A 14,961-nucleotide genomic window follows, 5' to 3' on the forward strand; every position below is an offset into this window, starting at 1 on the left:
GAATTTATTTTTTCCATTCAGTAACAAGGTTTGAACCAAGCACTCAAATCTTAATTAGTTTCTCATGATGAAAAGTGAGAAAAGATTCCATAGGAATTCTTTAGAATTAGAGAATTAGAAATTCACAATTTCTTAAAGTATGTGGGATAGGATAAGACTTTAAGCTTAAGATTTAGGATAAGCTTTAAAACTTAAGATTACACTGATGACGATGATTCTATCAGTGAACGTGTTCTCTTGTACACTGCTGCTTTTGGAAATTTTGGGGACCCTTTTGGGAAGGCTTAGCAATGTAAAAAAGCAAATTTTAACACACATCCCTGTCAACCTCTAACTAACAACGGAGCATTTTATAGGAATTATGACCCACTGCTCTAAATTGCATGGAAGCATGAATACCCATGTACAGGCTCTGGATTCTGATAGCAAGGACATGATCATGCATTGTTCCAAGATCCCGGTGTGGCTGGATGCTGAGTACCTTTGGAAATCTAGTCACTTCACTCAAACAATTAAAATTTCAGCAATTTTATTTTAAGATGATCTGCCAAAAGAAATCTGTAGTAGTCCAACTTCCTCTCATTCTATTTAAAGCAAAAAAACAGCAATACCAAAAGCAAAACCAAAACACCATTAATAATGTCATGGATGATGGGAGTTGCTCAAGCCATCTTTCTTTTCTTTTCTTTTCTTTCTTTCTTTCTTTCTTTCTTTCTTTCTTTCTTTCTTTCTTTCTTTCTTTCTTTCTTTCTTTCTTTCTTTCTTTCTTTCTTTCTNTTCTTTCTTTCTTTCTTTCTTTCTTTCTTTCTTTCTTTCTTTCTTTCTTTCTTTCTTTCTTTCTTTCTTTCTTTCTTTCTCTCTTTCTCTCTTTCTCTCTTTCTCTCTTTCTCTCTTTCTCTCTTTCTCTCTTTCTCTCTTTCTCTCTTTCTCTCTTTCTCTCTTTGAGAAAGTGAAGAGTTAGTCTCACTCTGATCTTAAACTAGACTTTAGTTAATTGAAACTCTATGCAAACTTGATCAACATTTTAACTGTATACTACTGAAAGAGAGAATTTGAATTCATTCACTCAGTGCCTTTCAATTCATGCACTGCATTTGAGATTGGTGGTAGTCTTGCTCTACAGGCATATGAGTTGGTAGAGTTAAGACTTTCTAAGAGTTTTTCTGGCCATTTGTGGCTGTGCTACACCCCTTTGACTCCAGGTTTTGGAACTGTTCTACTACTTCTTGGAAAAAGCAAAAGATGGAGTTAAGTTGGTTTTCAACACTGAGACTGTGAGGAATTATAAAATTCTTTCAGATGGTAAAATGAAGACCAACTTTACAGTTTGCCTTGGTGTGGAAGTGCAGATGCTCAGAGGAGAAATCAATTCACACTCAGTTATCCTTAAGGATTTTCCACTGATTGGCAGCATGATTTTTATTTTATTATTGTTAACAAAGTCTAGGACTATGTATGAAAATCACACAGAAAATGCATCCATAGCAAATAATAACAACTGATCTCAAAATGTACTCAGATGTCTTACTGTTTCTCAAGGAAGAGAATTTCACAGTCGTTATTCTCGGACAGAGCTACTCTTAGATGTCATCCACTTGCTGAGTTTTATACTTTCAGTGAAAAATAGCTGAAGTAGCCAGAGCCATCAAAGTTAGTTAAATCGCTAAAAGAATTTATGTATATATAGTGGAATATAACAGACTGTTTAAACAGTCTGAAATAAACACCCAGTTAAGCAAAATATGAAGTTGAATCTGAACACGGTAGTGTTGAAGATGGAAATCTTAGACATCTGGTTGACAGAATTTGTATGATGAGAGCCAATGACAAATCCAAATCTTCATGAAAAAATATGTAAATCCCAGAATAAAGTAGATCATGAGAAAATAAGTTTGCATTTTATTTTCTTTCCATTTTATTATTATTTATTTTATACTTTTTTCCCTCATAAAATGTTGTCAGCTGAAATTGTGAAATCACCTTAATTTTGAACTATACTGACGTCTGCCAGTAGTGCATTATGGAATGCAACTAGTTTCAGTTCATTCTTTTATTTTCTCTTCATTGACAAGCACTTTAACTTTGATTGCAGTGTGTCAGATTTTTTCTGATGGATGACTCCAGAAAGTGTGAATTTAGACTGATGTTTAGCAATCTCCTTATTGAATCAGAAAATTCTAACATAATTTTGTTTGCCATCTCAATAAGCCACTGATTTTTGCTATTCCTGCAGCACAAGTTCGTACTAAAACTGCTTTAGAAAAATGGGCATTCTGGGACCCCTTTTTATTGCTTTATGCTACCTTCAAATCTAAGTAATCTAGCTGACAAGTAAAAAAAGTAATTTTTCTCAGCTGCCAAGCTTGCAGTTTTTACTATATTGTGTATATTTCAGCCTGGTTTCTGACTCTCTCTTATTACCAGTTGTAATGGCAGCCCTAAGATCCAAATAAAGCCCACAATGACTCATATGGATACTACCATGATGATGCTTTAAGTTTGTTACAGACTACATATTAATCACTGTGTAAATTCACCATGGTGGTAAATTCATCATGGTTTACCATAATTGTTCTTTCAATTTAAAAAAATAAGAAAATTATAAAAGAGAGAATCTGTGTTCTAAGACAAACATTTTAAAACATAGCTGAGTTGNTCCAATTTACAAAAATTGACCACGAGGGAAGAAGATAAATTCCTTTTATTTAGGTATGTCATGTCAACCATAGAGGTTGCTATATATACATTCTGATCAGAAGAAACTTCTTGCTATTATACAGAAGAAAACTTCCAAGACTAGCTTTCAGGCTCTGTGTTGAGATTCCTGTTCATAAAGAATATTTTGAGCTGTGTAGGTTTGTTTTCCATTACAGACAGACAGTACATTTAGAATCTTTCACTGCTATTTGAAGATAATTTGCATTCAAAGTTCTCTCTTAGTGTGGTCTGGTGATATGTTATTGCTTTTCTAGTTTCTGTATCTTAGCTAATATGCTTGTAGAATAAGCTACAAAAATTAAGCCTAAAAATAAAACTGAATGCTGAATGGTTTCTTCTGTTTATAAATGCAATAGATTTAATCTTACTTGCTCAGAAACCTCATTTTTATTGATTCAGAAAAGAGGATGTATCTATCGAGTGGACCTTGTAATTTCTTTTTACAAGGCACATATGAGGTGTAATTGCACAGATCATGCAAGTAGCATAGTCTGCCTCTCTGTCGACAAGAATAGACCAGCAGTGATACAAAGTGAATCTCATGTGAAATATTAATTGAAAGATTCCTTGTGAAATGTCTGAAAAATCTCACTGGCAGGTGAAGGTGTTTTTTAATCACTGAGAATAAAGTCTTCAATCAATGTGGTTCAAACTATTTACCTCAGAGCAGTAAAGCAGTGTTGTTGTTGTTTTTTGTTTTTTTTTTTAATGGTGTTCATAGCTTCGGGCTCAAGGCCAAGAAAATTTAGCCTCCTGAGTTCTTAACATAATTATTGTTTTCTCTATTATCTTGCAAAGGTGTTAATTTGCTTCCCAGTAATTAACTTCCCTATGTGATTGTCAGGAAGTTTAATCGATAGTAAGAACAGATATACCAAGCTGTCGCTCCTTCTGTGACCAATACTCGTCACCTCACCCCTGTGGAGGTGTCACTGTTTTAATAAAATGAGCAGATGTGATGTGCAGAATTTCTTCAGAGAGCTAGTATCTAAATTGTTCCTCTTTGATTCCAAACAAGAAGGTGCAGCCAATCAAATCCTGGCAATATAATAGCCTCAGGATCAAACCTAAGAGCATTATATGCCTCCTGCTAAAGCAGCACCTGACAAATCAATTTATTAAGGATTCACACCGCATTGAATTCTCAGACACTTGAAACACTGTGATGGTACTGTAATAAAAGGAGGAGCAGAAGGCTTGATCTAATATAATTCTACTTATGTCCATTATGTACCAGACATAATGTAGTTCTCTTCAGAGCTGGTGACAGACTCATTCCTGGTGGAATTCCAATCTGCCTTGGCAACTTTGGACTTTCCTTATTAAGAAGGATGTAACTCAATGGTCCCACTTTTCTTCCAGAGCAATGCTGTCTGTTCTGACTCGTGCATTCTTAAATCTTCTCTTGTAAAAGCTCGACACTGGTTATTTACTTCAGTGTGTTTAACAAGAATATTTGCTGTTTCATTTATTTTTTTTCTTGAACTATCTTTCTGTGACATACTGAGTGTTTATTTGCTTTATTCAGTATTTAAACTGTAGGAGTTATCAATATGACCAGGAACAATAAAATTAACTTTTGAGGTGGCAGAGATTACACCTAAATCTACACGTGAGAAATATATCCTAGGCATTATATGCATTTACAGTGCTACAGGAAGATAACAGTAGTAGCACTAGATAGAAAGTGGAATGCCCGTGCTCCAGAAACATTTCTATAACTGAATAAATATTGAAATGATCAAGGCTGCCATGTTTAACTCCATACGATTTTCCTTTTTATTTATACACCAAGAAGGGAATGTGAAAGGAGTACCTGGGCTTTCCTTGTTCCTAAGAAATTATATCCTAACAAAGGATCAGAGGATCTCTGTTCAGCAATCCCACCTTCAGCTGCACAGACATTTTTCCCAGTGCTTTCCTCCTTAGAAGGCCTACAGTTCAGAGGAACTACCCTTGCAGCAGTCTTAAAAAAAAAAACAAAGCCAAAAGGGGAAAAAGGAAACATGAAAGGGAAATGGAAAAGGAAAAGTAAAGGAAAATGGAAAGGAAGGGAAAAGGAAAAGGAAAGGAAGAGGGAAGAAGGAAAATTAAAAACTTAGCCCACTATAAGAATCATAGAAATCTGCTTTCCTTGGTGCTTGCAAGGCAGCCAGATTGTACTTGTTCAAACTGCCTCTCCAATATTAAATGCTGAGCTCCTCTCCTCCTTCACACACAGTCTATATTTACAGAGAACATACACATCTTTTCTTCTTTTTCTCCTTCAGAAAGTTCAGAAGAGAATTCATTTACTCTGGAGAAATGCCTTAGTTATGGGGAGTGCTGAATGATCTATCCTAGATTGAAATATATATATATATATAAGAAAGAAAAAAAGTTCACTTTTATGATGTTTACTCTGAAGAAATAAGTTGATTTTAAGCTGAAATCTTAGGTTTCCTTCAATTCTGTCATTTTTAAAGATAGATTTCTTGAAACACAGCTGTTTGTTTTAGTACTTTGTTTTCTCCAGTCTTATGAACCATGGTGGTCTATTTTAGAAAGCATATATATTTTACAAATCTCTTTAAGAATATCTACACAATGTTGAGGTAGCATTTCATTGAACAGCAATCACATCCAGCACTTTGAACTGTAGACCCTATTGCTTTTTATTCCCTCCAACTACTAGCTTTGTGGTTTGAGGTTTCAATTTACAGCTGACACTGGTACTTGACTTGCTGTAATATTTTATGCCCTGATTACAATTAAAAGCATTGTTATGGGAAAGTAATGATATTACCATGGTCATATTGTTAGAGTCAATTTCTTTTTTTTTTTTTTTTTTTTTTCTTCTGCATATATTCCTGTTTTATTAAAAAATGCGGTAAGCAGTTGGGACTTAGGAGACTGTTCCTGTCAGGTAAGTCTTGCTTCTCAAGCTAACTGCAGCTGTAACTATGGACTCCAAGCAAGATGTAGTTGCCTGAATTACAAGAAAATTTAAGATTATTATTCGTGTTACGTGGCAACAATTAAATTTGAAGCCTATTGGGCTAAGTATTGCCCTGTAAAGATACAATAAGAGTCAGGCTCTTCTCTAAAGAACTGGCAATTTTAACAGAAAAGACAGCTGAGATGTAGCGGAGCTGAAGTGTTATCTACAAAATGTTAGAGAATATTGAGGGGAAATTGCTAAAGCTCTTTTGGATCAGCTTAGATTGTTACCTCTTGTTACTCATTCATGTGAGCACCAACCATACTGCCACAGGAGACCTGGAGATATCAGGAGGGACTGAATGTCTGTAGGGGGTGAGGATAGGCCCAAGCCATGTCTTCTTCATCCTTCTGAGTTTGCACAGAAATGTATAATGCAGGGTTACTGTGGCAAGAATAATAATAAAAAAGGGGAGAAACATGATCCACTAATATGTCTACTCAAGTGCATTCAACACATGAAGTAAATAAAATAAATCAGAACTGTGCACGAGGTCACAGCAATAAAACACTGTTAGAACAGCAGAGATAGGGAGGGACAGCTTCCCTCACTTCAATGTTATGAATCCACTGATCCTATTAAGGTTTAAAGATAAATGGCTTCCCAAAGTAGCAGTGGCCTGTGAAGATTCGTGGTCTTCTACAAGTAACGTTCTTCATAAATCAAAGCTACATAGAGCATGAATTCACTTGAGCAAATTTGTATGAATCATTCTTGTTTAAACTAGTGTGTAAAACTAGATGTACCATCACACAGATTTGTACAGGACTAGTAGATTTTTGACAATTTGCCATGAACCTATAATCATGTTTTGTTAGGTGATAAGCGTTAACAGTTTTTGGTTAGCTAGCATTACACAATTTAAGACTACGATGGTAGAATGACAATACCTTTAGAACAAGTTAAGCTCTACAGAAAAAGAAGATATACATAAATGACAACTGCATAGATTTTACAGACAAGGATTAAGTATTGGAAATGCTGTCATTCAAGCTAATGAATACACACATTTTATTCACTATAAAGATAGTCAGACTTTTTTATTATTATTCTTGGATAAATAAGGAAGAAAATGTATCATTAAAGTGTCATATAGAGAAATGATAAAATAGCCCATTTCAATTGCTATCTAGTGGTAAATTTTGACATAATGATATGATATACAAAGTGGTTTTCTCCTACATACAGGCTTTTCCTGGGCTTTGATAATGGAAAAAATGCAACAGTCCAAATTCATATCCATAAACCCATCTCAAACAGTATGTCAGTAAATAAAGAACTCTTAAACTGGCCAGTCAAAACAGTTTTTCAGGTATTTTCAGACTGCTTTTGTTCAATTAATAATTGTTCTGTTAATTTCTTTTTGCAATGGTGAGGCCTCACTTCAAATGCTGTGTTCAGTTTTGGGCTCCTCACTACAAGACTGACATTTAAGCCCTGGAGTGTGTTGAGAGAAGGGCAAGAAAGTTTTGAAGGGTCAGGAGCACAAGTCTGACCAGGAGCAGCTGAGAGAACTGAGATTATTTGGACTAGAGAAAAAGAGTCTCCGGGGAGGCCTCATTGCTCTCTATACCTACCTGAAATGTAGCGAGGCAGGGGCTGTTCTCATCTCCCAGTTAACAGGCAGTAGAACAAGAAAGGGCCTCAAGTTGCATCAGAGGAGGAACACAGGAAGGCATGTTGCACAAGGGGCATTTCTGAACCAGGGAGATGCCAGAGTAATGAGGAGGCCCACTAGCAGCTTACCAGGAGAAGCTGGAATGAGCTATAGTTGTGCACCCTCTTGCACCCATCTATGAGTGTTATTCTCTTAGCAGAAGCAAAGATTGTTCCCAGACTTTGCACAGAGTGTGCCTTGGGCTGTGAGGAGAAAATTGCTGTGTTTCTAATCCCATACAAAGTAGAGAGAATCACTTTTATATTGATAGGGTAAACAGTAGCTCTTATTTAAAAGAAAAATTTAGGAACAATAATTGGATTTGTTCCATTTATGCAACAGAAGAAAGGGAGAAGAAAGTGCATTGCTATTATGTGACATGCTATGCAAGCATTACATTGCAGTCAGATGTTTGCTGTTGCTACCATTATTAACCCGGTGTTCTGGATTCCCCAGCTGGGATAATTGCATTGACTTCCAAGATGCTTACAAAGATACTCCAAAAAGGTTATTAATAAACACACTTGCACGGAATATTTTTATATTCTGCAAAAGTTTCAAAAAACCCACTTGGCTTCAGCTGAAGTAAAACCCAAAGTGTGCTATGGTCTTGTGTGCATGAATTGTCTGGTATAGGTTTCGTAATTCAAAATATCAGGGATATGCAAAACATTTAGAGCAAAGGTCTCAAGGGTCCTGCTCTCCTCCAACGCAGAGAGCAGGCACCTTTTAGTTTATTTTCCTGTTGTTACAGGGAATTGTCAGATCTTTTGATGAGACTCATTGCATTTTTCTGGTCTTCTCTGGCTCTGTCTGCAGAATACCAATCAGTGTATTCAGCACTGTGCCCTGCTCCTATACCGAATAACACTGAGAATCCAAGTTACAAGCCAAGTAGTTCTAGGTATTTATTACAGCCTAAATATGTCTGATATGCATCTGACTCGAGCTGTAATGTTTACTTCCATTGTAAATTTTATATTTATTTTTTGCTGCTGAAATATGGTATGCCATTTCAGTCTACTCACTACTAACACATGGAAGGTAAAGCTTGCAGAAAGGGAAGGTGAAAAATAAATGCGACCATTGATAACTGGAAAGTTAAGTAAACGTATTTGATCAATCACTGTATATTATATTTTTCTTGGTATTTGAAGTTAGGGACTAGTATGAAAAATTGTATGACATGTGCACCTGATATCTACCAATGAAAAAATAAATAGGAAAGTATTGAAATCTTATCATACGTTGTATCATGCATCATGTTTTAATACCATCAATTTCTATGTCTCCCAGCACTGTAGTACTAGCTGTTAATCTTCACGAATGGCTGGTATAATGTGTTGATTAGAGTGTAATAGTTTAATCATCTCTCAGTGGTAGGAGTTCGTGTTGTAGTTTCACAGATCATGAAATGTGTCTGTTTAAGATATGAGCACATTATCTATCCTTTTTTTTTTCTCCTTTTTTTTTTTTTTTTGTTCCTTTTCTTTTCAGAAGGCACTATGTAACGATGCTTATTTTATCTCTGTCTCTCTTTTACCTGCAGTATGGTGCTCATTAGCATGATCATTCAAGGCACAGGGATAGTCAAGGATGATGTTTATTACAGGGAAAAAAGAAGCACTTTCTTATTAGAAATGCATTTGCACTGCAAGTTAAAGACTGAAAACCCTCCTTATCATGTCTGAACTCTGCATCTGATTAGTTGTTAGCTGTAAAGCTTGCAAAGGACAACAAATTGACAGTGGTTCATAGGTTATTACACAAATATGAATGTTGAAAAGGCATATTCTAAGTATGTTCTCTTCTCTGGGATGTATATATTCTTTTGTTATCATGAACCTGAGTCTGAGTAAACATATCAGTGTCTCTGAAGAACAGAAGTGGATGGAAAAGTTAGCAGTTAAAACAGGTATTCAGGAATGCAATTTTTGGATTGGATCCTCCCTGAGTGCATTAGTTCACTGCTCTAAAGTCAGCAAAGCTTGGATGATTTATACAAACTGCAGATCCGAGTTATGCCAAAGGATGTACTTTGAAACAGTTCATTCACCCGTATTTCTTTTTTTTTTTTTTTTTTTTTTTTTTAATTATTACTTTTAACACTGGTAAATAAATTTGAAAATGCACTCTTAGGGTTTGGGAGGCTTTCCCAAACCAGTGGGCCTCCTTCAGGCAAGCCAGACCTAATCCCTTTGCACAGTAGCTGTGCAAGCCTTGAAGGGAAAGGAAGTTTGGGATGTGCTTTGCAGGGAGATTAAGGTGTAATTGTCTCTTTGTTACTTGGGAATTGTTTCCCTGGAGCTGCACCAAGAGACAAAAAGCTGCTCATCTGGTATACTAAAATTTACCAAATATTTAATTTTTTTTTTCAGAAAAAAGGAAGACCTGGGATGAGATGCTTAGTCTTTTTGGATGTTGGATAAAAACTAATATTTTAGATAAAAATAGGAAGGAGAAAAAAAAAAATAACAACAAAGATTAAGGGTTAGGCTCCAAAATAGTTCATGACAGAAGCAAACTAACCTCATTTCCCTTAACTTTCACCCAGAGATAGCAGAGGGGCAGTGGTACTGATCTTAAGAATAGCATAAGGCTAATATCCGAAGAGGAAGGCATGGCAAGAAAATGAATAACACATTTCCAAAGAGATTACAGATGAATCATTAAAACCACTTTATTAAATATTAAATCATCCTCTTTGCCCCTTCCCTTTCATTTTGTACCTTCCAGAAGGTCTTTCAAAACTATTTATCTTTCGGTGAATTGCAAACCATTACAGAATATCCTCTGCCAGAAAATACCTGTTTTGTTTCATCCTGACCCCATGCACTATAGAATATGGAGGTTGGCTGGTCCAGCTCATTTAGGAAAGAAATTTCTTATTACCCTCTTAAATAAATAAATAAATAAATAATATATATATATATATATATATATATATATATATATATATATATATATATATAATAAAAAAATTTTAAAATAATATATGTATATTATATATATATATATATTCATTTTTTTTCCTATTAAAATATTCTGTAATAGAAAAAAAGAGATTAAACTAAACCAAGCAGGCATACCTCTTGATTTGATTATAGTAGAATATTCTTTCATGTTAGCAGACATTTTCTCTAATCAACCCTCTCCCAAAAGAAACCTAAACCTACAGTAACTCTAGTTTTAAGCAGGAGGCTGCTTCAGTCTGTTGGATGATTGCATTCAAAAATATACTACTCAAAAGGTGCAACTGGCAGGGTGAAAGCAATAGGATAAGTGACTTCTGTGCAGTAAAAAGCAGCAGAAGGGCAGACAGAATTAAAGTACTGAAATATGGAAACTGGAAGGATTATATGTACATTTAAGAGTGGTATTTATTTTTCCTTCCTCTCCCCTTTACCTCATTCCCTGGTCCTCCCAATTAGAGCCCTTTTTAAATGAAGTTTATTAAGATTCAAAACTTATAATTCAGCTTGTAAATTATACTGTTCATGAAAATAGACTCACTGATTAATAAGATTCTGTTAATGAGATTCAACCTATATATCCTACCTGGACTAAGCTAGCAGAACAAATCAAATAGTGAGGGATATTCACAGTGTGAATTCACAGTGAATATGTGGCTTAAGAGCTCTTTCTTTTGAAAGTCTAACTTATAGTGGCTTATTGTAGTCTAAAAAAAGAGTAGGCCTAAGCCACCATATTTACTTGAATTTCCTAAGTATAGGAATATACTCCATTTAAGACCATTTTCCATATTCTCCATATGGGTCAACGTACATTGATCTTGAAATGTGCTTTTACTTTCAGGCCCTAGATTTGAAGGTGAGTAGCTCTGATTCTTATTCAGTCTTTATGTTCTCTAGGTTGAGAAATAATGACAGGGCTAGAATTGCCTTTTAAGATCAGTTTAATATTTATGGCTTTAATTGCTTTTCCTGTTTTTATACTAGTACTATCATAAAAAATATGGTTAACTTTGAAAACTTCCACTCGAAATTGCAAAAGATCATTTGAATATGTTAGAATTTCAAGAATAACCAAAGAATAAGTTCATTTTTACTCTAAAAACAGCTACAAGTACATAATTAAAACCTAATAAATTTTGTCTTTTCTTTTTCAGATGAATTCAAATTATTTATGAAAAGGCTGCCTATGAATTATTTTCTGAACACATCTACTGTAATGCATTTGTGGACAATGGATTCTAATTTTCAGCGTCGCTATGAGCAACTAGAAAACAGCATGAAACAACTATTTCTCAAGGCACAGAAAATTGTTCACAAGCTCTTTGGCCTTAGTAAGAGATGTCATAAACAGCCACTCATCCGCATGCCAAAGCAGAGGTAAGAAAATTTGCCTATTAAAATCTGATAAACACACAGTGTTGTTTCATGCTAGTATCTCTTTAATGGCATGGATGTTATAATGCATGACACACAGTATATGTACAGAATATAGTATTTGCATTTCTGGAAGTTAAACAATGACAACCTTCAATATTTTTCTGTTTGTTTTTTCCTAAATGTCATGGTACAAATCATAATAAAACCTGATTTGAATACAACTGTATCATCAGAAGCAACTTCAAAGTAGCATGAACATCCAGATTCATCACCCTTTCCTCCTTTTTTACAGAATTACATTTTCAGTGGAATTTGGCCAACTATAAACTGTGCTAAATAATTGTATACAGAACACTGAATACCTATTCTGAACTGAGCTTCACTATTTTAAGAACTTTCCAGGTCATTATACAGTATATACTACATAGTATTGATTTCTTGTCTCATTTGTCAGATATAAATTAGGTTTGAAAGGATGCCTAAGGAAAGAAATGTGTTTTAGTTCTGCCTAGAAACTGAGAGGTCCCAAAAGCTATCTAGTCAAATCTGTATTAACATAAGTGGTTATAGTGAATTGCTGATCGAAAATGGCTTTATTGAACATAGTGGAAGGACAGTAGAGTAAATCTGAAATGAAGGAGCTTTTAGGGAAATTATTCTTCTGAGCAACAGCATCATGGGATTAGTCCAGTGACTCCTGAATTTAGCACATTTCCCAACAGTTTTGAAGAAATCTAGTTTAGATTCAGTGTTCCAGAACTGCCAGGGGTACTGTACTCTCCTTGCTCTGCTGAGGCTCCAATAATTGCTTTGGCTTTTGGTAGCACATAGCTATTCCATCCTCTTTTTCTTTCAGAAGATGGTAGCCACTATAGCTCTCATGCCCTCTCTTTCTACGCATCGTTCCCTGCTTTGTGATTTGCTAGTTGAAAAAAAAATACATAATTTTATATTTTGGAGTAATTCCTTTTGAAGTAAGAAACTGAATCCACCCTCGCATTATTATTATTTATTTTTTTTCCCGCAGCAAAACTGAAAATAATCAAGTCATTCAGTGTAACTTCTGGAGCAATCTTTGGTCAGGCATTGACCACTGAGTATAGATGAAATGAAGTACAAAAAGCTAACATCAGTTGAAATTGATCACAGCACATCTGTCTTGTGTTTGTTATATGAAATTTAGTTTTTGTGTTGTTGTTTGTTGTTGCTGTTGTTTTTGTTTGTTTGCAAAAGGCACAATCTGTGAGTTCACACTTTATTTGTTGGTAACAAATGTAACCAGCAATGAATGTTCTTGTTCTACAGGGAGTTGTACTAAACTTCCAGGGCAGTTTCATTTTGTAATGCATTTCTAACATAGGAATATCAGAACTAACATCTAAAAAAAGTTATATCCTGTTTTGGTGACCACCCAGATTTTTTTGCTGTACATACAGAATATGATGATATAGTGATGATCAGAGATGGCTCAAGATCAATGTTAAAGGCAGTTTTTGAAATAGTTATCTAGTGGAATACATTTAATTAAAGTGAGAATTTTCCAAGGATGGATTCCATCTGATTATTTAGGAGAATTGCCTTCTGACACCAGTGGTTTTATGGATGAAAGAAAGAGCTTTAAGCTGAGAAATGTGCAGGAGAGGTCAATCGAAGGTTTGGGTTTAATTTGCAAACCTGGTTAGGAAAGCAACAACAGCAATAAAACCTCAGGCAGATAGAGATGGAGAAATGTATAATAAATTCAGTGATGGAAAGAGGGATAATAATAAGAATGTAAACACAGACCTTGACATAATAATATTCAGGTACTTTTAGTAGTAACAGTGTACTTAATCCAAAGACAGTTTCTGAATTTGTCCATAATTAACAGCTAAGTAGTGAATGAATAGGAAAATTGGGTAATGCAGTGGAGAAGCATTAAATATTGATCAGGTTATAAACCCGTTGAGATCTCTCAACAGAAAAGGAGTAGAATGAAAAAGGAAAGCAAAGCAAACCATTACCATTTATTGTGTTTTAGGGAAGACAGAAGAGAAAGGAAAAAACATGTTTTCATGTGCCAATGATATTACAGACTCCAAGGAAACAGAAAGTGAGAATTTGAACAAAATAGAATATTTTCTGAAGGATTTGTTAACAACTCATTTGGATTAGCGTTTGAGTCCTGCTAAGGGTGATTTTTAGTATAGAAAGAGAGATCAGAAACAGTTAATAGAGGTATAAATACAATTTAAAATTCTATTTTATGGGTACTTGTCTTTTAAGATACAGATTAAAGAGCCTTCTGTTTGTAGTAGGGATCACAAGGCTGGCAGTGAGTAAAAACAAAATAACTGTGTTAGAGTTTAATTTTACATTGTATGTTAAAGTCAACAGATGATACACCAATAGATTCTTGAAGCTGAGAGCTGGCTTTTTCTTTTTGCAAAGCTGAGAGTCATTTCCTAAAAGTTTGATTTGATTAATGAAAACTTTTCTGTGAGACTGGGTTTCATAGGGATTTATCTATGCTGTCTGCCAGAAATCATTTTGTCACACTCGCAGGAGCTTCTACATATGGTGAAGGTTATAATTCATTACTGAAAATACCGATCCTTCTGGCTTCAGAATGTTAACACTGAACATAAAAAAAATTGTCGCTTGGTTTTTATTTACTTTTTAAAAACTGGATTCAATTAAATAGTTAATTGGAATTGCTTGTAATTTTGTATTTCCTAGTCATAAGACTAAATAATGTTTATATTTTAATTTTCTCATCCTTAAATGAAAATATAATTGAACCTTTTCTTAGCATCATTGTTAAGGGTGGAAGAGAGCTGATTAACCTGCAAGTCAAGAACCTACATTTGTATGTGACACGGTTTGCATTTTTCATTTTACAATTATGTGTAAATACTTTTCTTTCTGCCTGCACTGACAATAGAACAATCTCTTATTTACTGCAGCACGGGGGATGGGGACATGATTACTATTTTTATTTTATTCTACCCGCTGCCAATATTTGCGAACTCCAGATGTTGTTCTCAGGTTTTAAGCTTCCTTTCATTAACATGAAATGGATCATTATTTCTCTTCCTGAGAATTGTGCTAAGATACACCAAAACTCTGTTCATTTTCATTATAAACTATTATGGGGCTGTTCAGTGTAACTTTTTAAATTCACCTGAATTAATCAATGCACTTTTCGTAATCAGGACTTGACACTATGGTGATTCCAAAGCTTCAAGTGATTATTACTAACATACTCATTTCAT

At 34.7% G+C, this 14,961-nt stretch overlaps 1 protein-coding gene across 3 annotated transcripts in view; it reads left to right on the plus strand.

Moving 5' to 3' along the window:
• Positions 1–14,961, plus strand: part of BRINP3 (BMP/retinoic acid inducible neural specific 3) — a 191,153-nt gene that overhangs the window by 141,651 nt on the left and 34,541 nt on the right. For all 3 annotated transcript variants that reach the window (XM_015869841.2, XM_015869843.2, XM_015869842.2), the window contains exon 7: positions 11,485–11,707. In XM_015869841.2, coding sequence (XP_015725327.1) covers positions 11,485–11,707 — 223 coding nt within the window. The remainder of the gene's footprint in view (positions 1–11,484; positions 11,708–14,961) is intronic.

The sequence above is a fragment of the Coturnix japonica genome, chromosome 8, assembly GCF_001577835.2.
Source record: "Coturnix japonica isolate 7356 chromosome 8, Coturnix japonica 2.1, whole genome shotgun sequence".
NCBI lineage: Eukaryota > Metazoa > Chordata > Aves > Galliformes > Phasianidae > Coturnix > Coturnix japonica.